Source organism: Chelon labrosus, assembly GCF_963514085.1.
Source record: "Chelon labrosus genome assembly, chromosome: 12".
Lineage (NCBI taxonomy): Eukaryota > Metazoa > Chordata > Actinopteri > Mugiliformes > Mugilidae > Chelon > Chelon labrosus.
In genome coordinates, this window is record NC_140345.1 from 29,672,781 (window position 1) to 29,698,089 (window position 25,309).

Here is a 25,309-nt window from a genome sequence, read left to right on the forward strand (position 1 = left end):
GGACAGCAGTGTTGAGTGCAAAACGGAACTCTGGCAAGTATTTATCCCAGTTCTTGTGTTTGTTCTCCACATAGGAAGAAATCATGGCCTTCAAATTTCTGTTCACCCTTTCTGTTAGGTTAGTTTGTGGATGATAAGGGGTAGTTTTCTTCTGTTTTAAGTTCCACTTTTTACAGGTGCCTGCGAATACTGAAGAGATGAATTGGGGACCCTGATCTGAAAGTATGTAATCTGGTACTCCCCAGCGAGTGAGTATTTCTCGGCTGAGCACTTGGGAAACTGTTTCAGCAGTGGCCCGGCGCAGAGGAAACAACTCCACCCAACGTGAGTAGTAGTCGACAAAGACCAATAGATAGTTGTTGTTAACAGAACTTCTTGGAAAGGGTCCCATAATGTCCACTCCCAGCATCTCCCATGGCCGACTGACTGTAGTCTGCTGTAACTTTCCAGGGCGTCTCCTGTTCTCAGGTTTTTGCACTTGACAAATTTGACAGCACTGAACATAATTTTTCACATCCAGACTCATCTTGGGCCAGTATGCCAGTGCTTGCAGTCTCTTATAAGTTTTGTATCTCCCTAGGTGACCTGCTAGGGGATGGTCATGGAAAAGTTGGAGTAGCTGATCACGAAGAGATGATGGAATATAGACTTGATATAGAGTTTTATGAGGAAGCTGCACAATCCGGTACACTTTGTCCTCCAAGATGGTAAACTTTGTGACAGAGTTGATGGGTTGATCACCGGAAGCAAGTATGGTTTCATACAGTTTCACTGTCTCTGTATCAGCCTGCTGAGCTTTCCAGATATCCTCGTCAGATATTTGAAGAGCTTCTGCCATTTCTCTTCTTGCCGGTTGTACAGTGGCACAAGTGGGGAACTGACAGTCCACAGGAGCTCTGGACAGGGCGTCGGGAACGATGTTGTACTTCCCTTTCCGATACTCGACTGTAAAGGTAAATTCCTGTAGTCTCAGTGCCCACCGGATCAGCCGAGTGCTCGGTTTTTGAGTTTTAAAAACCCAGATTAGAGATGAATGATCGGTGACAACAGTGAACATCCTCCCTTCCAAATAATAACGCCATTTTTCTAATGCCCATACCACTGCCAAGCACTCTTGTTCTGTTGTAGAATAATTTCTTTCTGCAGGATTCAGAGTCCGGCTAGCAAAAGCGATGACTGCCTCACTGCCCAACCCTGTTTGTTGAGCTAGGACGGCACCCAATCCCACATCGCTAGCATCGGTATAAACGGTGAACGGCAAGGTGAAATCTGGATGGCCAAGAATTGGAGGAGAGGCAAGAAGTTGCTTCAGTGTGTCGAAAGCAACTTGACATGCAGGCGTCCAAAGGTATTTGGAACCTTTTCTCTTTAGAGCATTGAGAGGGTCGGCTACTTGTGAGAAATTTGGAACAAACCGATGGTACCAGCCTGCCATCCCCAAAAATCTCTGAAGCTCTTTAATATTCCTGGGAATGGGGAAGGCTTGCACAGCTCGAGTCTTCTCCTCATCAACCTGAACACCATCCACGGAGACCACGTGACCCAGGAATTTGAGGGAGGTTCTGAAGAACTGGCATTTCTTCAAGTTGATGGTCAGTCCCGCCTCTCGCAGTCTATCCAAGACCGCTTGCAGGTCATAGTGATGCTGTTCCAACGAAGATGAGTGTATGATGATGTCGTCTAAATAGACCATGCAAATCTTTCCCCGCAGATCCCTCAGAACCAACTCCATCAATCTCTGGAACGTCGCTGGGGCATTCTTGAGGCCGAAGGGCATCACCTCAAACTGAAATAAGCCAAGTGGACAGATGAAAGCTGTTTTTTCCTTGCTTCCTTCGTCCATTGGCACCTGCCAGTAACCGCTGTTTAAGTCAATGGTGGTGAAGACTGAGGATCCAGCTAGTGATTCCAGAATCTCCTGAATGTTTGGGATGGGGTAAGCATCTGTTTGAGTTGATGCATTTAACTTTCGGAAGTCAACACAAAAGCGTGACTTGGGGTTGTTCTTCTTGGGAACCAGGACAACTGGAGCGGCATATGGAGATGTGGAAGGGGTGATGATTCCCTCTGCCAACATTACCTCAATATGTTCTTTCATTTCCTGCAGTTTTGTTGGGGAACAGCGGTAAGGTTTTTGTCTGATGGGCATGTCATGGGTGAGTGGAATGAGGTGAGACAAAACAGTTGTTCGTCCAATGTTTTCCGTGCAGACATCAACGTTCATTTCCAATTGTTTGATTAATTTTTGTTTTCCAGATTCATTCAAGTGAGCAAAGTGGACAGCCCCATCCAGTCTCCCTCCTGGAGAATCACTTGAAGTTCCTTGCAAGGCCAAAGTTGGAGAAACAGCCGAATAAAAGGTAACTTGCGGTGATGAGGGAGCTCTTGCATGTCCTGCTTCTTCCCGGATGAAATAATGTTTCTTTCTGGGGTCTGACTTGAACCAGTAAGTGTTCTCCGATACGTCGAACTGCAGCCCAGAGAGGAAAACAAAATCAAGGCCAAGGACAACAGGTAGCGCCAGGCATGGAGTAGGCAAGACCACCACAGGAACATTTACAGTTTGTTGTTGAATGTTAACCTGTAATCCCCACATACCACGAGGATATCTTCCTGTGCCATCCGCCAGGTACAAAGGACCTTGCAGCCATGGTTTTAATGTTTCCTCACGTCCTCCTAATTCTCTCCAGAGGGTGTCATTAATGAGAGTATAGGTTGAACCTGTATCCAAAATGGCTGTTCCTCTCCAACAGTCGACTGTAATGGGGACGACTAACTGTCGAGGCAGGTGCTTGGCTGGAGGTGTTGATGATGGGAGTCTGTTTCCAGAGTGGGTAAGTGTATTAAGTGTAGGCTGATTTTGTCCATTTCTTGTGCTTTGGTTGGTCTGAGAAGATGGTGGTCTTTGAAATTTGTTTCTTCCCGAGTGATACTGTGGACAGGTTGATGGAGCATGGGAGTTTTTACACCGCCAACAGTAAACCTGAGAGACACCAGGTTGGGCAGGTGGGTTGGATGGAGGCTGGGGACCATGATCAGGTTTGTTTGGTTTTTGCATACATTTTTTTCGTTGTTCATACTGACGTTGGTTCTCTCTGTCTTTTTCCAGTTGTTGTCCAAGACGGACCAATGCCTCCACAGTACTCACATTGCTGCTTCGGAGTTGACTAGCCAGTTTGGGATTAATGTTTTTCAGTGTCAATTTAACAACTTCCTGTTCTGTGATTTTTGGGTTCCATCTTTTGCACAATGAACGGTACATATAAGCAAAGTCCCTTATGCTCTCATCCTCTCCTTGTATGCGAGTTCTGACTCGTTCAGCTAGTTCATCCTGATAGTCTTCTGAAAGAAACGCAGAATGAAATCTTCTTTCAAATTCTGTCCAGGTAGTAATCTCCAGGCGTGCAACATCCCACCAATCACGGGCTGTCCCATGCAGCACATTGCGAAGTGTGGCAATGAGTTCACTGTCGGAGAGTGGATGTAACGCCAGGAAATCCTTACATTTCTCCAGAAATAGTAAGGGATCCTGTGTATCTTCCAACCTTCCAAACATGGGGAATTGCATTTTAATTGGGCTTTTCCCATGATACTTAGTCCTTGCCTCATGGTGAATATCAGAGGGAACGGGGGAAATAAGTTCCTCTTCTGTGTCACCAGGGTACATGGTGGACTGTAGTCTTTGACGGTGAGTCTGAGCGTCGTACTCAAATGTTTGAGGCTTGACAGAGAGAGTTTGGACAGAAACATTTACAAGTGATGATGGATGCAGTGATGTTGAAAGATTCCTAATGCCTGTTACTTCTCCTTTTAGTGCGTCAATTTTTACTGCACAATGTAACACTTCCTGCTCCAGATGTTTTATTGTGGATGCCATGGGGGTAAGGAAAGATTTGAGGTCCTTTAACAGCTCTGCATGATATTGTTGAATGCGCCAGTTTACTGTGCTTGTGAACTGATTGTGGATATATTGAAATTGCTTATTAATTTTGTCCTCCAGTTCCTTTAATTGTGTTTTGCTTGTAGTTATGATTTCCTCTGTGCTTTCCTCAAAGCAGCTCTTTAATTCCTCCTTCTGGTGTTTCATGAATTCCTGTATTTCTTCCTTGAAATACGCCTGTTGAAGCGATTTTCCATGTTGACTGGTTTTTGTTTCCTTTTCAGCAATGTTTGTTGGTAAGGGAATTAATGGACCCAGAAGTTCTGACTCTCCACAAAGCTCCATTTCCAGCAGAGAATAGCTGGTTCCTGTTTCAGCATTCTCCATGTTTTTGGTTGGATCCTCACAGAGTCCTTCTTCTAGAAAATCCAGGTTCTCCAAAGGGGCAGCCATTTTAGAACATGTGGTCTTTTCTTTGTTCATTCAGTTAACCCAAGATTTATTTTATTTATTTATTTATTTATTTGTCCAAGGATTATGGTCCCATCTGGGGTGCCAATTTTTTATGTGACGGTTTTTTTTTTTAAGCAACTTATTATCCTATTTTATTTTCTTTTTGGGGTGCCAGTCAGGTCTCAGCCTGACAATTTATATATAAGTTGTGTTTCTTTTTCAGTCAAACCGACACAAAGGATGCATAAATTAAATACCAACTCATACAACCTTAAATAAAGTTAACACAAAACAAAATACCACTTTGTCCTTTTTTTCTTTTAAATGTATTTACACAACAAAAAAAAAAAAACATGTCCACTTTTCCAGGTGTAGGCAGTCTCTCAAAAACACAAAACAATAATTCCTTTTTCAAGGCAAAAGTCCGTTAGTCTTTAGTTCCTATTTATTTCCCACATCCAAAACGACGGAGAGGGAGAAAAAAAGAGAGAGAGAAAAAAAAAATACATAATCCTCCAAAGTCCGTCAATCAAAAAAAAACAAAAACAGCAGGGAAAAACATAAATAGCGGTAATCCAGCTCACCCAAACATCCACAATTTTAGCCAGTGAACCCGTGGTCCGGTTCCAATTCAGTTCACTGCGATCGTTCACGAGGGATTAACTACCTCTATATAAACTTTTTTTTTATGCTGCCGCGGTTCGCGGACTACAACGCCGACCGGAACGTCGCTCTGTCAGCACGTCACTGCAGGAGCGCCGGAAGCGGCTGCCTAACGTCTCTTTATATTGACGGCGACGTCAGATCAAAGAGACGTTTTAATTAATTAATTTTTTTTTTTTTTTTTTTTTCGTTACAACACGACAGAGTGGAGGTGGTTTTACTGATGTCTCTAAAACACCAGACATCAAATCTATAAACACCTGACTGTGTATTCGTCACTGATTTGAACATTTCAGTTAAAACAATAAGAGCCCCTGAAGGTAACATTACCCACAATCCTCTCTGCTCCACTCTACCATGCTGGGTGTGTTAGAAACTAGAGAAGCTACTCTTTCTGTTGATACCAAGCATCACATAGCTGGAGATTCTAACTATGCACCACATGGTGACTTGCCTGAAAGGATCTGCACCCTTTGTCTCCATCTAGTGGTCTAATGGTGGTACTACAGATAATAAACACAATACAGTCATCTTGTAGTGAAAATTAGCTTAGCATTGATATGTAGCATGCCTTGGTGACTGGTTTCCCTGGGGAGTTCCATGTGTGAACAACATGGAGGAAATCTCCATCTTCTTCTGGATTGTATAATGATCACAATGGTAGAATGTGATGATGTCCAGGAGAAATAAAATGTCCAAAGGTTGAATTGTGTGTACGTTGCCTCCTGTAGTGTGTTTTTCTGGACTCACTGTTCTGGGGAGTTGACGTCTTGACTCAGAGCTTCATTAGATCTGATTCCAGCTGCAGGAAGAAAAACACAGTCAGAAAATAAAAAGGGTGAATTTACAGACGTTTGTTCTAATGATCTTCGTCATCACCGTGGTTTTCTGCCGTCGTCCACTGAAAGGTCTCATGCAGCTGCATTGTGATGGTTTCTATCTCTGCATCCAGCTGCAGGAAACACAAAGAACACAGCAGCGTTCTCCTTCATTATTAAAACATAAAACACATCAAACATCTTCACACACTGAGAAACACATCAGCTGAGGATCACGCTGCCTCTTTGAGACTGAACATGGACCTGAACATGGACCTGAACATGGACCTGGTGGTTCTGGAGGTATTCACTCACCTCCAGAACCACCAGCGCAGCCTCACCTGTTCAGTTTGACTCTTCAGCAGCTGATTAAATCTGCTCAGCTGGTCTTCATCATCATCATTATCATCATCTTCCTCTTCTCCTGCAGCTTCACCCTGCAGCTCGCTGTCGTTCCACCACACCAACACAATCTGTAACAAATAAACGAGTGTTCAGTCTGATCGTAGTGAAGTTAAACTCTGGAACAGCAGAGCGTGGCGCTGACCTTAGGAACAAACAGTCTGCTGAGGATGAAGATGTTACAGCAGAGGATGAAGATGCCGCTCAGACAGAAGTGAACTGGAGGATTGTGGGACGTCAGCAGTGACGCCGACGCTCCCGCCACGCTGAACACCGTCACAACAAACACACTGAGAGTCAGGAGGTCACGGCTCAGAGCGGCGTGACCGACCTCCACCGGCCTGATGCTCCAGGACAGGAAACATCCAAGACCCTGAAACACAACAGGAGACTGATGACAGGACGTCCTCCACATGATCGAGAGCAGAAGACCTTATTTATCCTGTCGTATCTTCTTCTACTCTTCTGTCCATGAAACATTCCCCATAATGAAATCCAGGTGGAGAGTTCTCAGACTCTGATTCCAGTAAGAATCAGGTCTGGATAGGACAGGCTAACAAGGAACTGGAAAACATAAAAACTGGTCTTCATTTGTTTTAGTGGCTGGTTATGATCAGATCTTCAGATGTTTCTATTAAGATGGAACCTGGGAGGAAGATGTTTGATGAACATGTTCGGCATTTTACAGCCTGTTGTTGTCAGAGTCTCTGGATTTCATTCAGATAAAATACCTCTATATCACCTGGATAGTCCTCCAACCAATCAGAGAGCTCAGGTGGGTAGTTACACTGCCTGGCTAAAAAAAGAAGTCACCACCTGGATTTAATTTAAAGTAAATAGGTACTAGCCTCCTATTGGATAATGACTGCATGGGTGATTATCTTTCAGCTGACAACAAGTTATTTAAGCCCAACTGATGCAATGAGTAGCTTCTCATTTCTTCAACAACCATGTCTAAAGACACATCCTGTGGTCGTCTGTTTGAGAAGGGTCAAATCATTGGCATGCATCAAGCAGAGAAAACATCTAAGGAGATTGTAGAAACTACTAAAACTGGGTTAAGAACTGTCCAAGGCATTATTAAAAACTGGAAGGATAGTGGAGAAGCATCAGGGTAAGAAGAGAGGCAGATGAAGTGATGCACCCATCATGCCTAGTGTCTACTGTACAAGCCTGTGCTATGGGGCAGTGCTATGATCTGGGGTTGCTGCAGTTGCTCAGGTCTAGGTTCAGCAACATTATGTGTCCAAAGAATGAGGTCAGCTGACTACCTGAATATACTGAATGACCAGGTTATTCCATCAATGGATCATATTCCAAGATGACAATGCCAGGATTCATGGGGCTCAGATTGTGAAAGAGTGGTTCAGGGAGCATGAGACATCATGTTCACACATGGATTGGCCACCACAGAGTCCAGACCTGAACCCCATTGAGAATCTTTGGGATGTGCTGGAGAAGGCTTTGAGCAGTGGTCAGACTCTCCATCATCAATACAAGATCTTGGTGAAAAATGAATGAAACACTGGATGGAGATAAATCTGGAGACATTGGAGAAGATTATAGAAACAATGATACAGAGAATGAGCTGGAATCAAAGATAAAGGAGGTCCAACCAGATAGTAGAGAGGGGGGGGGGGGGGCTTTTATTGTCCAGGTCGTGTAACATTACTGAGGAAAAATCACTCAAACGAATATTAAACTAACTTTCTTGAATTTTGTGTGACTACAGAATATTGATCTTATTTAGTTTTTCTATTAAGTGAGTCCTGTCCACTAGTGACTTGATGAAGGTTCTGGTGTTCAGCTTTAGTTTCTACTAACTCAGAGGTGTTGATTCTACTGTGTTTTTATTGTGTAGATCTATTGAACTGTAGCTGGTTCTAAAATATGGATCATCTCCTCAAATCAATCCAGTTTAGCTCCATCCTCCACAAACATCATCCAGGTGAATTCAAACCTTTCTGACTCTGGTTCTACATCAACTCTACATTATTCGAATTAGAATGACTTCACTGTACCTAATGAAGTGGCAACTGAGCACATGTATGTATAACGTGTATAAGAGTAGAAGCGTGTTTTCAGTCATAATGATTGAATCGTTGGAGCTGACCATCAGAGGAGCTTTGTACCCGTAGACGGCGGCGGTCCACAGCTCCATGTTGATGCTGCTGCAGTGTTCAGAGAACGGCCGGACGACGACGTCCTGATCAGCTGGGTCACTCTGAAACACACATCATCCTCCTTTAAACCATCTCACTCTGAGCTCTGGTTAGGCTAAGCTACATCATGGAGCTAAGCTACATCACCTCTGTGCTATGCTGAAGCACCGCCCGTCTGGGGGGGTCCAGGATTTGCCAGGAGGTCAAAACAAACACATCGAAAAGGAAAAGCCCGAGCAGGACAAACCCATCCGGCTTCAGACGCCTCTGCAGCAAAAACCAAACAACATCACTGATGAGAAGCAGCTGATTCAAAGATGCTGGTGAGTCAGATCAGCTGGTGTTTACCTTGTGGTTGATGCTGCACAGAAAATAGACCCTCCATGTTCTGGTGAAGAGAACAGAGAAGCCCAGAGAGTGTCCCAGAGAGAGAGTCCACAGACGAGCCTGCAGTCAAAAACCAGCCAGTGTTACTTTACCCTATGAGTCGCTCTAGGTCCTGGGAGGAAGATAAAAAGACTCAAAACAAACCAGGACCATCTCCAGAACCATCAGCTCCATGTTCCAGACCCTGGTCTCTAGATATTGTTAATTACGGATGCTCCCTAAACGCCTCTCATGCATTGGAAGATGTCGTTATTTACAGACGCTCATTAAACACCTCACGCCAGTTTGCACCTGCTCAGAACGCAACTCCCCAGGGAAACCAGTCACCAAGGCATGCTACATATCAATGCTAAGCTAACTTTCACTGCTTAATGGCTGTATTGTGTTTGTTATCTGTAGTACCACCATTAGACCACTAGATGGAGACAAAGGACCATGAATGAAACAGGATTCAGTCAGTCCAGTCACCATGTGGTTGATAGTTGATGTAGAATCATGTGGATAGACTCTAAAGGACAGAAGATAATAAAACTAGATCAGTTACATTTGTTGATGAAATATTGAGAGAGAAGAAGAAACTCTGACATGATGACTGAGAAATAAAAAGTTAGCTGAGTGTTTCTCTGTTAGCTGAGGCTAGCTGGTTAGCTCCAGCTACGTGATGCTTGGTATCAATGGAAAGAGAAGCTTCTCTAATTTCTCATGACAGCCAGTGTGGCAGAGTGGAGCAGAGAGGATTGTGGGTAATGTTATGTTTTTAAAAATTTTTATTATTATTTTTTTAGTAATAACAACCAAACGCTTGTTGAATAAAATGTACTTAGACAGTAATTTATAGATTTAAAGCCTGAACCTTTAAAGACATTAAGACACCACACACCCTGTAGTGTGACTGACAGTTATTTAACTCCTGGTCATTAGTCGTGATGATCCACTCACAGAGCAGAAGACGTCAAACGTCCAGTCAGACAGCGAGGCTCCATCCAGACCAGAGAACAGGACCGAGGAGGAGCAGAGCACGATGCCCAGCAGGAGCAGCTCGTCCTGGGATCCAGAGCCGGAGCTAGGCGGCCTGGAGGCGGACGGACGTTTGTGGTGGATGAGGACGAAGCAGAGGACGATCAGAGAGACCATGATGGTCACAGCAGCAGCTGAAGACACGACGCTGTAGAGAAGGAGGCTGACGTGGCGCTGCTGCACGAGAACCAGAGTCTGGTCCCTGGCTGGTCCTGGACCTGCACCACAAAGAGGACAGACGGATGTGTTCAGGTCCATGATGCGTTTCAGGATAAAAGGCAAGGTTCAGTGTCTGACCTTTGAACTTCAGCAGGTGGTTCATCAGTCGCAGGTGTCGGTTGCTGGTGTTGAACTCTCCCACCAACACGCCACCGCTGTCTGAGGACACACATCGTCAACATCATGAATACTGAGAATGTCCCGGTACCAGATCAGATCCAGTTTTACCTTGAAACTGGATCAGCTCCATCGTCGTCATCCGCTCCCCGTTACGAAAGAAAACTGGACCCTGAAAAACACAGAGACCATCAACAGACCGCAAGGTACCGTAAACACCTGACTGTCTCAGGTGTGTGTCTCAGGTGTGTGTCTCAGGTGTGTGTCTCAGGTGTGTGTCTCAGGTGTGTGTTCCAGGTGTGTCTCAGGTGTGTGTCTCAGGTGTGTGTTCCAGGTGTGTCTCAGGTGTGTGTCCCAGGTGTGTGTCCCAGGTGTGTGTTCCAGGTGTGTCTCAGGTGTGTGTTCCAGGTGTGTCTCAGGTGTGTGTCTCAGGTGTGTGTCTCAGGTGTGTGTCTCAGGTGTGTGTTCCAGGTGTGTCTCAGGTGTGTGTCCCAGGTGTGTGTCTCAGGTGTGTGTTCCAGGTGTGTGTTCCAGGTGTGTCTCAGGTGTGTGTCTCAGGTGTGTGTTCCAGGTGTGTCTCAGGTGTGTGTCTCAGGTGTGTCTCAGGTGTGTGTCTCAGGTGTGTCTCAGGTGTGTGTTCCAGATGTGTGTCCCAGGTGTGTGTCAGGTGTGTCTCAGGTGTGTGTCTCAGGTGTGTGTCTCAGGTGTGTGTTCCAGGTGTGTCTCAGGTGTGTGTCTCAGGTGTGTGTCTCAGGTGTGTGTTCCAGGTGTGTCTCAGGTGTGTGTCCCAGGTGTGTGTCTCAGGTGTGTGTTCCAGGTGTGTGTTCCAGGTGTGTCTCAGGTGTGTGTCTCAGGTGTGTGTTCCAGGTGTGTCTCAGGTGTATGTCTCAGGTGTGTCTCAGGTGTGTGTCCCAGGTGTGTGTTCCAGATGTGTGTCCCAGGTGTGTGTCAGGTGTGTCTCAGGTGTGTCTCAGGTGTATGTCTCAGGTGTGTGTCTCAGGTGTGTGTCCCAGGTGTGTGTCCCAGGTGTGTGTTCCAGGTGTGTGTCTCAGGTGTGTGTCTCAGGTGTGTGTCTCAGGTGTGTGTCCCAGGTGTGTGTCCCAGGTGTGTGTTCCAGGTGTGTGTCTCAGGTGTGTGTCTCAGGTGTGTGTTCCAGGGGTGTGTCTCAGGTGTGTCTCAGGTGTGTTCCAGGTGTGTGTCTCAGATGTGTCTCAGGTGTGTGTTCCAGGGGTGTGTCTCAGGTGTGTCTCAGGTGTGTCTCAGGCGTGTCTCAGGTGTGTCTCAGGTGTGTGTCTCAGTTGTGTGTTCCAGGTGTGTCTCAGGCGTGTCTCAGGTGTGTCTCAGGTGTGTGTCTCAGGTGTGTCTCAGGTGTGTCTCAGGTGTGTGTTCCAGGTGTGTCTCAGGCGTGTCTCAGGTGTGTTCCTCACTGTAACTCCTTCAAACTCCGTCCTCTTCACGGCCTCTAGCAGCATCTTCTCCACCTCCTCCTCGCTGACCGTCACGTTCCTCTGAGCGCTGTACTTCTCTCTGTGTTTCAGCGCCTCCATCACCTGACTCAGAGCTCTGGCCGCGACCCAGACGGCGTCGTAGGCGAAGGCGTGGAGGGGGTTGACCTCTGACCTCTCGTCAGTCAGCTGTCTGAGATAGGAGTCCTGGTAGTCCTGAGGGGTCTGCAGGGACAACGCCATTAATGTGAGACACAAACCATCCGGCTTCAGAACCCAGAACAGGTGAAACAGTTTCTGACCCGTCCAGAGACGGCAGGTGTGTTTGTGGTGCTGAGCGATCTGATCTGTAGCTTGATGGACCCGTCTGCAGCCGTCAGGAGAGTGTTGACCGAGCAGCCGGAGACCTGCCACCCCAGCCTCCATCCAGATGTTCCTCCTGCAGCTACGATCCACTGGTACCGAGGTCCGAACAGGTTCAGTCTGTACGCCTGAACGCCACACAAGAAACCTCCAGTCACATCGGAGTCATTCGCCATGAAAACTGTGACTACAGCTTGAAGGTTCTTGTGAGGTGAGGTCAGTGAAGCCTTGTTCCCAGTATCTGTGTGATCTGCTGTGGACTAAGGTCAGGACTTTGACTTGGCCGTTCCTAAACATTCATCTTGTTCTTCTTCTTTAACTGTTCTTTTGTAGAACCACTTGTGTTCTCAGGTTCCTCCCGTTACCAGGCTCTGAGTCTGGATACTAAAAGCTACCACGTTGTACTTACACAGCAGAAAACCTCCGACACAACAGCATCCTCAAACTGTCCGATGATGATTCGAACGTCTTTCTCCTGTAAAACACGAAGCATCAGAGTCAGGATGAATGATTCTACTGTCAGGACGTCCTTTAGCTTCCATTAGTTTCACCTTCAGCCTCTTCATGCTGCTGCAGACGTCTTCAGACAAACTCTCTGCTGCAGCTACGTGGACGTCGGCCTTCAGCAGCTGTCTGATCAGATCCTTCTTCATCTGCAGAGACAAAGACGTCACGTTACAGGAGACAGAGGACGAAACACTGACCTGACTGTCATCTATCCATCTATCCATCTATTGTCTCTCTGGACAGGTCTCAGTTGTCTTGGCCTTGTCTCTCCTCGTCTTCTTCTCAGTGACAGGAAATAAACTAAATGTCTCCTCTGATCTGTCTCTTTCTCAGCTTTAGGACATTAATGTCTCTCTCAGCAGGTTTCATGGTCAGTGTGATGATGATGATGATGATGATGATGATGATGCTTCACCTCAGAGAGTCTGGCTCCGCCCTGAGTGACCACGCCCACCCTGCTCCACCTGTAGCGCTGCAGCAGCTTCACCACGGCCTGGTTCAGAGCTCGGTCTGACGGCAGCGTGCTGAACAGGTTCCCGAACCACTTCCTGTTTGACAGAATGGGGGACGAGGCCTCGAAGGACACCTGGGACATGAAGAGGACATGAAGAGGACATGAAGAGGAGACTCATCTAACACAGAGACTCATCTAACACTGAGGCTTTGTACCTGCAGCAGGTTGAGAGGCGGCAGAGAGCGAGCGATGAGCGCAGTCACAGGTGGACACCCCCCCCCCAGCAGCAGCAGGTACCGGGGCCCCGCCCACATGGCGTCAAACAGAGCTTTGAGGGCCTCAGCCGGGTCGCACTGGAAAACACCACGAAGCCTTGAGACGTAAGCAGCTGATGTGAGGAAACCCACCAACATCTCAGAACTGAAGTGGTTCTGTTCTGAGGAATGGGCTAAAATTCCTCCAAGCTGCTGTAGACCACTGATCAGCTGTTACCAGAAACATTTAGTGACAAGGAGGACACAGCAGATACTGGACACAAGGAGGACATGATATGTAATATTGGCTCACTTTAGTGAATAAACAAATACACCAGTAGAATATGTGTGTTCCGTGTGTGACTGGGTTCTCTTTGTCTACTTTCAGAGTGTTTGAATCATTTTCATGAAGACATTTAGAAAGTTCTGAAGAACACTAACCACTTAAACACACACATTAACATATATGCCCTTGACGCTGAGTGTCACAAACTGCTGTGACGCACGGCTTCCGCTCAGACTGCAGCTGAAATAACGCATGTAATCCTCCAATGTGGGTTTGTGCACATTCACTACACACTTAGGAACCTTTTGGAAGCACTAGTTTCTCATAGGACCAGTCGGAGTGGGAACTACATCCGGTTAATGGAAGCTAACGAATAGGACGTTCATTTGTGAATGAACGTTTAAAGTTTAGAAGTCCTCAGTGAAACGTTTGAACTCTTTTTCAGATTGGATCATAATAGTTGGTGTTGGTGAACCAAACACTCAGTTACCTGAACCCACTGATTGAATCAGTCACTCCTTTATCAAAACCAGAAGCACCTTTCACCTGTTTAAACACAACTTGCCAACACATTTTCATTGTGATGCACCTGTGTTGCATAATGGTGAGCACAGGTGGCAAAAGTCAAACACAATTAAAACACTGGTGTCACCGCTTGAACACAACAACTCAAAACTGATCACACCTGTGGCTGATGATGTGAGGGAACATACTGTTTATCAGCCAGTTCAAAGAGCACTGGTTTGTGAGGCACTACAATGGATAGAAATCCCATTTGTATATTTTTGTACTTTATTTTTATGTAGGCTTACTGTATAAAAGTGCTAAATGCACAAGATTTCTGTTTGTTGTACTTTTTTTTTTAGTTTTTTACTATGTACAAGCGCTAATGCACAGGTGTTTTATTTTGCAACATGCATTTAGCCTCCAGTGAACAATAAACATTTATTTCTACAGCTTCATGTCCTGAGCATTGTGTTTTCTATTTTTCTATCTAGTTTTTAATTTTAATTGACTCGGGGCACGATTTGACAACATAGTTCAGTTCTGAGCAAGGTTATAATAGTTAACGAAAACGAACGAAATAACGAAAACTAAAATTGAAAAAAAAAAAATTCGTTAACTGAAATAAATAAAAACGAAAATTAAAAGAAAAAAACAATAACTAACTGAAACTATATTGCGTGTTTAGAAAACGAACTAAAACGAACTGAACTTATAGATATAATTCCCTTCGTTTTCGTCTCTGTCAATTTAATTATAAGCCTCAACTGGTTGGATTCATATGATCGGTTTATTCCGCTCTGGCAGTTTTACGCCAGCTGGCAGCAGCAGCACTTTACGGTAGAGGTGTGCGATACCGCTAGATTTGGTATCGATCCGATACCAAGTAAATACTGGGCCAGTATCGCCGATACCGATACCGATATCGATACTTTTTAAAAATTAATGTGGATGCGTCATCAATCTGAATCAATCTAAATCTGAATTAATTCTCATGACATTTTAAGTGTTTTCGTGATTTGCCTTTTGGATTATTAATCAATTAAAGTTCAGTACAGAATTTGGTTTATAAGTAAATAGAAAATACTTTATCACAATAAAAGTTTTTGTTCAGAAACAACACAAAATGATCACTTGAGGACAAATAAAAACAAAGTATTTTTCAGGCATGTTCAGAAACTACAATAAAAACTTAATCTCTCCCTTCACTGAACTTCTTTCTGGATTTTCTTTTCTTAAATAAACAAAGTGTAGAAAATTATCATTCCACAACAAATATTATAAATAATGTAAGGACGTGTTTAGGAAGTACAATACAACAAAAAATAAGACAACATTTCTCCCCTTTAGTGCACTTTTTTTCTTCTTATCAGCATCTGTAGGGGCCAAGTGGGCGGGGGATTTTTAAAATTTCCATATGCTTTTACAAGTTTGTTGTGTTACCACTGTATCTTACCACCTTTTTACAAATAGCACAACTTGCTATCGTTTCATTTTCGGCCCGAAAATACAACCAAACAGCCCTACTCTTTCTCTCTCGTGTGTAATGCGTTGCTGCTGGCCGAGCCTGGCTGGTAGCGGTGGGCGGTGTTCGGTCACCTGGCGCTGCGGAGTCACGTGATGGTACAACAAACACACGCGAGGGGGAGGAGGAGCAAAATGAGCCCGATCTGCTCTGTGACAGCAGCGGCATCTAGACAAACAGAGTCAGGTCACTTCTTTAATGAAACGAGAGAAACTGAAACTTAAGTATCGATCTCATTACATTGGTATCGATCGATCTCGATACCAACGTTGGTATCGATATTATCGATATTTGGATCGATCCGCCCACCTCTACTTTACGGCACCTCACGATCTGTGACCGTGTGACGTCGCCTGGCAGCACCATGGCGGTTGCAGCAAAAGCTGGGAGGAAGCGGCAAAGTCCTGTATGGGACTTTGTTGAATATGACGACGAGAAAGATAAAAGCAAGTGTCTTAGTGGAAACAGACTGTGACAAAATATGTGGCTTGATTCTCAAGGGGAGAAACTCCACGAATCTCAAAGTCCGTTTAAGAAGCTCGCACAAGGCGGCTAATGTTGAATACCTAAACAAGCTAGCCTCTGTGAGTCCGCCGCCTGAAAGAGAAGGATTAAAGCAGGGGGCCCATTACGTCGATCGCGATCGACCGGTAGATCGCGAAGATAGTGCGGGTAGATCGTGTGCCATTGAAAAAAATGTTTTAGGTGTTAGTCTAAAACATTTATCTGTCGCACCTCCAAAACAAACAGCAAGACAAACGTTCATCTGTATTTATTTTAACTTTATATTTACGACATGCCCTCAGTTCAGCGGCACACATCCACAGCCACGAACAACTTCAACAACTCAACACTACCGTCTTTCTTAAAGAGACAGCGCTATTTTTCTAAAGGTGCAGTGCACCAGTTTATCTTGATAAAAATAGAAACAGATGGATAGAGCTTTTAACACTAGCACAATTAATATGTCTTAGGATATATATATATATATATATATATATATCACTTTGACTTGGTCACTGTAAAGTGTGGGCACCCCTGGATTAAAGGAATAGTTCACCCAAAAATAAAAAGTCAGTCATTATTAACTCACCCTCATTTTTTAAACGTATCTTTTGTTGAATTTTATTATACAATACTCACCCTGACCTTTTTGAATCCCGCACCTGACAAATAACCCAAAGCATGAAAAAACTAAAACTAATACTAAAACTAATAAAAACTAAACTAAAACAAAGCATTTTTGGAAATATAAAAACTAGCAAACCCACATTAAAAACTAATTAAAACTAACTGAATTGGAGGGAAAAAGGTCAAAACGAAATAAAAACTAAACTAAAATGAAAAATCCAAAACTATTATAACCTTGGTTCTGAGCACAGATTAAACTGTTTAGAGGTGAAAGTTTGGTTTTGCAAGAAGAGTCTGAGGTTTTGTGAATGTAGCTTGAAAATTGGGTTTTGTGTTCAGTTTAGAGAAAAGGAGAGCTGCTTTCCAGAAATGTGTCTTAGCAATCGAGAAAAACTAACAATCTCCACTTAATTTAGCATCAGCTTCAAAGCACAAACACAAATAATTCATTTTTTTTATATAATTATAAATCAAATCAGGTGTCAAGGGGTTAAATCTAACGGATCTGAATCTCATCTGTCAGACAGACTCCAACAATGATTCAAACACCAGTTTAGAATCACCAATGAACCTAACCAGCATGTCTCTGGACGGTGGGAGGAAGCTGGAGAATCTGGAGAGAACCCACTCAGACACAGGGAGAACATGCAGACTACACACAGAAAGGAACCAGTGAGCCTGGATTAGAACCCAGAACCTTCTGGCTGGGAGGTGTCAGTGCTAACAGCTCTGAGCTCCTATCCTCTAACTATTCATCCAGTTCTGTTTCTACATCATGTAGCTGCTGTGTCTCATCAGCTTCATGTTTGCTCTGGAGCTTTCAGACCACATGTTGTATTGTTACTGACGTCATAAACAGTGGTGTGACAAAGTCTCGCCTCCTTCCTGATCTCTGGTGTTTCTGCATGTTTGTCACATTTAAATGTTTCAGATCAAAGTTAGATAGAAGACAAAGATAACACAAGGAAACACAAAAGCTTTTTATGATTTAAACCTACATGGCCCTGCTTGAAAGTGTTTGTCCCCCTGTTAAAACATAACTGTGCTTTATCACCTGAGTTCAGTTTCTCCAGCCACAGCCAGGCCTGATTACTGCCTCACCTGTTCTCTATCAAGAAATCACTTAAATAGGACCTGACTGATGAAGTGACGTAGACCAGAAGCCAGACTTGATGCTGAGCTCCAGAGACACTGACTGAGATCTATCGGTCTGGAGAAGGTTGTAAAACCATTTACTAAAGCTGTGGGACGAACCAGTGACAGACGTTATCTACAAATGGTGAAAACATGGATCAGTGGTGAACCGTCCCAGGAGTGGCCAGACGACCAAAATTAGCCCAAGAGAGCAGCGACGACTCATCTCAGACGTCATGAAAGACCCAACAGCCTCAGCGTTCATGACTCCACCATAAGAAACAGACTGGACTAGACTGGTCTACATGGCAGAGCTCCAAGACCAAAACCACCACTGAACAAGAACAACTTAAAGGCTCGTCTCAGTTTTACCAGAAATCATCTTGATGATCCTGTGTCCCATTACATCTGGCACCAAAGGATCACCACATGTCAGAGAAAGAGCATGAGACCAGCAGATGGATGTGGTGGTGGGAGCCTGGTGGTCTGGGGCTGTGATGAACAGGACCATGGACTCATCCAGTCATCTGTTCAAGATGAAGTGAACTTGTGTTCTGCAGCAGAACAAAGATCCAGAACCCAGCAGCAGGTCCACCTCTGAACGGCTGAAGGAAAACAAGATGAAGACTTTGGAGAGGCCTAGTCCAGGTCCTGACCTGGATCCTGCTGAGATGCTGTGACCTTAAAGGAGGTTCATGCTCTATGAATGAGTGAACCACAGCTCCTCCACAGAGCTGTCTGACTCCAGTTGTTGCTGCTGAGGGCGGCCCAACCAGGTGTTAGGTTTAGGGCCAGATGCTGTTTCACTCAGGACCTTAATAATAAAAGCTTCATTTAAAAACATTTCCTTGTGTTTATCTTTAATATTTAAATGATTTGATCTGAAACTGCTGCTCTCTCACCTGTCAGCTCAGATCTTTATCTGAGTATCCAAAAACTAAAACCAACTGGACTAGTAGAGTCTCCACTGAGCAGCTCCTTCACTGTTTATTTCAATCTTTAGTTTGATTTAGAATATTTCTGTTGCTGAACTAAATCTGGATCCAGTTTAGTTTAATACGTTCACTTCAGTTAATGTGTTTTCCTCCAAATATTTGTTGGACTGTGTTTGTTTGGTTTCATTTCTAATCCTTCTCTTCTGGAGGTTTCCTGGGAGAAGCAGCACTTGAACGCCACACGTGTTCACCAAGTCATTCCAGTCTGGACTCTTAACATCCAGATATTTGTTTTTATTGGATTTAAAATGGTTTAATTTAAATCCTCTGGTTGTTTGTTCTTTCAGTCCACTCTGAGATCATGTGTTAACGTGTGATCACTCTGGTATGAACCTCTTTATTAAACATCATCAGCTGATCAACCTGAACACTGACAACAGGTCCAACACTTTATCACACCGCTGTAAATACAACTCAATATATCTGTGTATATTAACGTTACGTACATATACTTTAGATCTGGATCTTTCATTGACTTGTGTTCTGACGCTACTGGATCCCTGGGATCAGTGAAGGATCTGTTCATTGTTTTCTGGACATTTCTATCACTCAGCTGTTCAGCAGCTCGTCCTGGTCCAGTCTCTCTCTGACCTGTGCTTCCAGCAGCTGGATCTGGATCTCGTAGTCTCCCAGCGGCGGCGGTTGTTTCTCCAGGTCCTTCAGAGCCAGTCGGAGAGCCGGGGCCACGCCGGCCGTCAGGTTCTCCCCCCCGGAGCCGACCGCCGTCATCCACAGCACGGGCAGAGGGTGACGGACCCGAGCCGGCGCCGAGCCCAGGACGGACCAGCAGACCAGCAGCAGCCTGAAGACGTCCTGCAGCCGAGCACGTCCAGCCATCTCCAGCCTCAGACTCAGAGCGATCCTCTCTGCTGCTCCTCTGATCCTCCTCCTCCTCCTCCTCCTCCTGCAGGGAGTAATCCTCTGGAGGCCGGCTGAGGAGATAAAAGGATCAACGGCAGCTCAAGATGCCACCGGGACCCAAAGCCTTTAAAGCACCTGCAGCAGAACTCACTGCAGCTTAAAGGTTTGAGTGAAAACACGACGCTGAGTTCAGCTTCTACTGCAGGAACCTGAAACTAAAGGCTGAGGGACGTGATTCATCCTCTGGTGACCTAGAACACCTGCAGGAAACCTTTCAGTCTAAAAACCAAAGAGGCTGAAGTCTGATGTGACTCAGAGAGAGAACGTGGACAAACTTTAATTCACTGGAAGAAGAAGAAGAAGAATTCAGAACTCAAGATTTCAGGCACATGAGAAACAAAAAGACACGTCAGTGATGTTTCCTCAGTGATGATGAACGTCTTTAATTATTAGAATCATCATAGAAATATGGAGGAAATCTGGAACTGAACTCAGATCAGCCCTGTTGAGTAGGTGGTCTTTAATGTGACCCAGGACTCATTGTGTGTTCACACTACCAAAGGAAGGAGGTCACATGTGTCCCAGACCACCTCCACATGTGGACTGACACCAGATCAGTTTAATACCAGGTCTGAACACGTTTATGATTATTACAGATGAACGTTGTTGATGAGACGTTTTAAAACCAGATTATTAAACACAATAAAAAAATGAAATCAAACTTCTTCTTCTTCTTCTTTTGTTTTTCTGAATGAACGTTTTACATCTTTGGACGTTTGGTGGAAGTTGACTATCGACCGTGATGGATCCGTCCTTTAAAACAAAAACACAAATCAACTCTGTCCTTTCATGGACTCTCTGGACCGTCCAGTCTGACGCCCGGGTCCTTTCCCTCTGCTTCCTCCTCCTCCTCCTCCTCCTCCTCTCTTCCTCCTGTGTGCTGCTCTCTGTCCGGTGAACCCTCCTCCCTCCTCCCTGGGGGCAGCCTGAGCCCACAGGGCGTCGTAGCGGCCGGGCGCCTGGTAGCCCGGCTGGCTGCGGTCCAGCGGCTCCTTGGAGAGGAGGATCCAGACGGCGGGGAGCTTCCTGTTGACGGTCAGGCTGTCGAGGCCGGCGCCGGGCTCCAGCGGCTCCCAGACCTCCACCACGGCGCTGGACGCCAGCCTGGTGACCTGGTGGAGGCCCTTCAGGCGCCGCTTCATGATCTCTGCGCAGGTGATGGCCTTGGAGACGCCCTTACCGTTGGCCGTGAAGACGAGCTGTTTGCAGAGCGGCCGGCCCGGTGCTTCCTGTCGTCCCTCCTCTTCCTCCGCCGCCTCCTCCTCCTCCTCGGCCACCCGGGGTTTGGCCTCCATGCGGCTCAGAGCGTAGCGCAGCAGGTTGCGGATCTTGCTGCCGTCTTTGACCCGGATCTCCGGCGTGTCGGCGGGGAGGCCGGCGAACGGACAGACGGACGGCTGCTCCACCGTCCGAGCTTTGCTGTAGTTCTCCATCTGAAGGAGGACGGACACAGAACACTGGTGACTCCCTGACAGATGATGATTATTGATCTAGTTTCTACTTATCATCGTAGAGAACAGGAGAACATGTGTCACTGCTCTGGATGTGACAATAAACTCTTCTCTGAACATGTGAAGCTTTTCTTTGATAATAAACTGAAGGATTTAAGACAAATAACCAGCAGGTTAACTGTAGACGCTCCACTGAGTGGCTCTACATCACTGCTGCTGCTGCTGCTGCTGCACAGAACCGTCCCTGTTTAGGATTAATGAAGCGTCTAGCTGCATCTAGACATGAGCCACCAGCTGTCACAAGGTGGCAGCAAACTACACCATTAGAAACCATCACAAGAAAGGAGAAACATCTTCCAGAGAGGGTTAGGGAGTTTATGGCAGCGTTGGATGACCAGAACATTTCTGGAGTAGAGAACACAAGGTACCAGCTACCCTCTCCACACTACATTAACTTTGACAGAAAGATTTATTGGACTGAATCCAGTCCACTCTAGGAGAAGACAAGGAAGACAAGGACAGACTTTAGGAAGCTACAGGAGACCAACTCTAGGAGAAGACAAGGAAGACAAGGACAGACTTTAGGAAGCTACAGGAGACCAACTCTAGGAGAAGACAAGGAAGACAAGGACAGACTTTAGGAAGCTACAGGAGACCAACTCTAGGAGAAGACGAGGAAGACAAGGACAGACTTTAGGAAGCTACAGGAGACCAACTCTAGGAGAAGACAAGGAAGACAAGGACAGACTTTAGGAAGACACAGGAGACCAACTCTAGGAGAAGACAAGGAAGACAAGGACAGACTTTAGGAAGACACAGGAGACCAACTCTAGGAGAAGACAAGGAAGACAAGGACAGACTTTAGGACGCTACAGGAGACCAACTCTTGGATGTTTAGGACCAGATCAGGTCCAGGTGAGAATCAGCTGATCAGCAGACTCTAGTCACGTGACCTCCAGGTGGATGATCCTGGTCAAAGCTCAGCTGGTTCAGGTTTGTGTGTTTTCTACTTCATAGATCAACATGTTTCCACAGAGCTCCTTTTAAATGTTCGTTGATTGTGACTCACTTTCTGTTTCAAACTAATGTTCAGAGTTTTCTAAACTTTATTTAATCCGTCGCTGAAACAACTTTCATCTCTACATAGATCTTCACGTTTCTCACACAAGCTACTGAACAGATTGTCCATGTGAACTATAACTGAAGGTGTCTGGTCTCCATGTGCACGCCGAACTAAAGAGGTCTCTGCATTTATTGAAGCAAATGATCGTGTTTCATCTGACATGCTTTATATTCTTTATTTAAGAAGAGAAGTCTTAAATGTTTAGTATTTGTCCCGGGGCTCTGTGCTGAGCTCTGTTCTCTTCTACCTCAGACTCCTGATGGTTCAGCTGCGTCGTTAGCTGAGTTAGCAGAAGCGGCTAAGCTACATGCTAGTCGTTTAGGTTAGCAGAGATGCTAACTGCTAAAGGAGCAGAGTCACAGTAAATGTCTGATTTCTATTCTGTCCTGTCTCATAAACGTTTACGTCTTTAATCTTACCGGTGCTTTGATCAGCTACTCAACTCTCCGCATGTTTACATCAGCTGCAACACTTTACGCTGCCGCACGACGATGACAACTGTCGTAAACTGTCGTGCTGTGTTGTAGTTCGTTTGAGAACCAGCCCCTAACCCACGAGCTTCAGAAGGTTAATGAGCTGAATGTACAAATATAACAAACATGAAGAACAGCACGAGGTGTTGACCTGGCCTCCAGACCCACTAGAACCCAAACGGATCAAGTATCAGTGGGATGATCCACAGAGGACCCTCCCCTCAGAGACCCCCCCACTAATACAGGACACCCTCAGGAGGACCATGTCCATTCTCTGGTGACTGACTGACCCTTCAGTCTTCTCACTGTGGTGAATCTTTTAGTCCTCATGTGTGAAACGATATTTTAACTATTTGACTCAAACCTGAACTGAATTAGATTCATGTTTCTGAGTGATATGAACACATGGAAAATAAATTATTGTTCAACAAATTATTTTTAATAGAAAGTAACAGAAAGCTGTCCTGTTGAACTTCAGACTGTATAAATGAATATAGAGAACATGCCTCTGGTAATAGTGAAATAAGAAAAGTGTGAGGAGAAGTTGTTGCTTTGTTGTCTCCTGGTATCTTCTTCTCAAGCAACAGTAGCTCGACCAATGAGATGAGAGGGATTCCTGCTGTCAGCTGATTGGTCACAGAGCAGGAGATGGTAATAAGTTTACTGTAAATTAGGGATGTGCGATATTTCATCGTTTATCGTCAAAAACATTCCCCACGGTAAGAATATGTCATCCCGCGATAACAACGATAAATTCCCATTGATGACGTATATATGTGCGCGACACACTCGCAGCCCAACATGCGTGGAATACATTGACTGTATATACTGGTGGAATATTGACAAATTGACAATAGCGGAAGGCGGAGCAGATACGCCGGGCAGCGAGGAGCTCGTTCCTGAACGAGGCTCCGCCTCCATAGAGAGCCGAAGTCCCGCCCCCTCTACTTCCGGGTTATGGGACCTATCTTTCTAAAACATATGAACGGCAGTCTATGGCGAAAGATAAATTATTTTCTGGTCCCGATCGACTTGTGCCTTGGATTATACATATGTTGTTTTTCAGAATAACAAATGATTTTACATGTCAAGAATGAATGTCACAGTTTGTCGCAAGATAGTTCAGTAAAACGCTATGGAAAATACGTAATTAAACGAACTACAAGTCCCGCATGCTGGCGCGTACAGAACCGACCAAAACTCCCTTCGTGTAACTACAGCTCTCGACATGACCCGATTTATAATGATTTTCACCTCGTTTGATGCTTCTGCCTTCGTCCTGGAAGAAGACGGTAAAGCTCAACAAGGAGACAGCCATAGTTCTCTAGGGATCTCTGGAGAGATGTAGTTCACTAAGCGATCTCATACAAAACCTAATGTTGTTCAGCTTATTTACGTCAAATAATTTATCTCTTGACGTGAAAAATTATCTTTTAAATTCACACACATCATATGTGAAATTCATGCCACAATTCGATCGGGACCAGAAAATAATTATGATCTCGCCATAGACTGCCGTTCATATTTTTTCGAAAGATATGTCCCATAACCCGAAAGTAGAGGGGCGGGACTTTAACCCCTTAACGCCTGAATTGATTTTTCAATTATATAAAGAAATGAAATATTTGTATTTTTGCTTACCACTCTGGCCGGTCCTACGAGAAACTAGCGCTTGTGAAAGGTTCCTAGGAATTTTTTGAATGTGCATAAACCGACACTGGAGTATCACATGCGTTATTACGGCTACAGTCTGAACGGAAACAGTGCGTCGCGAATTCGCGACACTAGGCATGAAGGGGTTAAAAGTCTGGTGCGGAGAAGCAAATTGCAACATGCAAGGTTTGCTAACAAATAGTGCATAAAAAGGACAGTAACACCACTAATTTGTTCCACCACCTCAAACACAAGCACAAACCAGAAAATGAAGGAAGACAGAAAATGTGCAAGGATGCAGAAGCAGCGTCGACTTCATCCAGAGAGTCCGGTAAAAAAACAACAACTCAGATAAAACTTGCCGATGCATTATAGTCAAAAAGATTAGGCTGAATTGGTGTTTATTTATCGTCATTTTTATCGTGATAAATATCAGAAATGATCGGGATGATTTTTTTAGTCCATATCGCCCATCCCTACTGTAAATGTTCATATAAAGCGTCCTGTTATTCATTCTCTCCACATTTTACACTATTTTTACTTCTCATGGTAATGCGGGACAGAGTGCATCTTGTTTCAGCTCAATACGGGACGATTCTGTTTTTCAAGGGACCTGCACAATATTAGGAAGATGGTCATAATGTTATGGCTGACAGGTGTATAAAGGCACTCGTGCTCCTGAAACAACTAGAGATGAACTCTCCTCTGTTTCTATGGTCCAGGTTCACTTTGTCACCACTGTCCTGCTCTCACTGTTCACCATTGTTGTTTGGATGTTCCCGCTACTTCCTGTCGTCATCAGACGCTACTTCCTGTCTTCTTCTGATGCTACTTCCTGTCGTCATCAGACGCTACTTCCTGTCTTCTTCTGATGCTACTTCCTGTCGTCATCAGACGCTACTTCCTGTCGTCGTCAGACGCTACTTCCTGTCTTCTTCTGACGCTACTTCCTGTCATCCTACTCTCTCTTTT

At 45.0% G+C, this 25,309-nt stretch overlaps 2 protein-coding genes across 2 annotated transcripts; both read right to left on the reverse strand.

The window, feature by feature from the left end:
- Positions 1-5,523: 5,523 nt before the first annotated feature.
- LOC311496580 (gamma-aminobutyric acid type B receptor subunit 2-like) lies at positions 5,524-19,553 on the reverse strand (the record flags this gene model as incomplete). The annotated part of the gene is made up of 17 exons (XM_084556467.1): positions 5,524-5,632; positions 5,747-5,798; positions 5,876-5,948; positions 6,156-6,287; positions 6,362-6,648; positions 8,233-8,446; positions 8,727-8,825; positions 9,705-10,000; positions 10,080-10,160; positions 10,230-10,290; positions 11,546-11,788; positions 11,866-12,054; positions 12,336-12,401; positions 12,478-12,579; positions 12,849-13,019; positions 13,103-13,240; positions 19,308-19,553. 17 exons carry the CDS (start codon positions 19,551-19,553, stop codon positions 5,524-5,526), a joined length of 2,559 nt encoding a protein of 852 aa, XP_084412593.1.
- rpp25l (ribonuclease P/MRP 25 subunit-like) lies at positions 19,536-22,777 on the reverse strand. The gene is made up of 2 exons (XM_084556493.1): positions 22,631-22,777; positions 19,536-21,070 (listed from the first exon to the last, which is right to left on the reverse strand). Exon 2 carries the CDS (start codon positions 21,068-21,070, stop codon positions 20,411-20,413), a length of 660 nt encoding a protein of 219 aa, XP_084412619.1. The 5' UTR covers positions 22,631-22,777; the 3' UTR covers positions 19,536-20,410.
- Between the last annotated feature and the right edge of the window lie 2,532 nt (positions 22,778-25,309).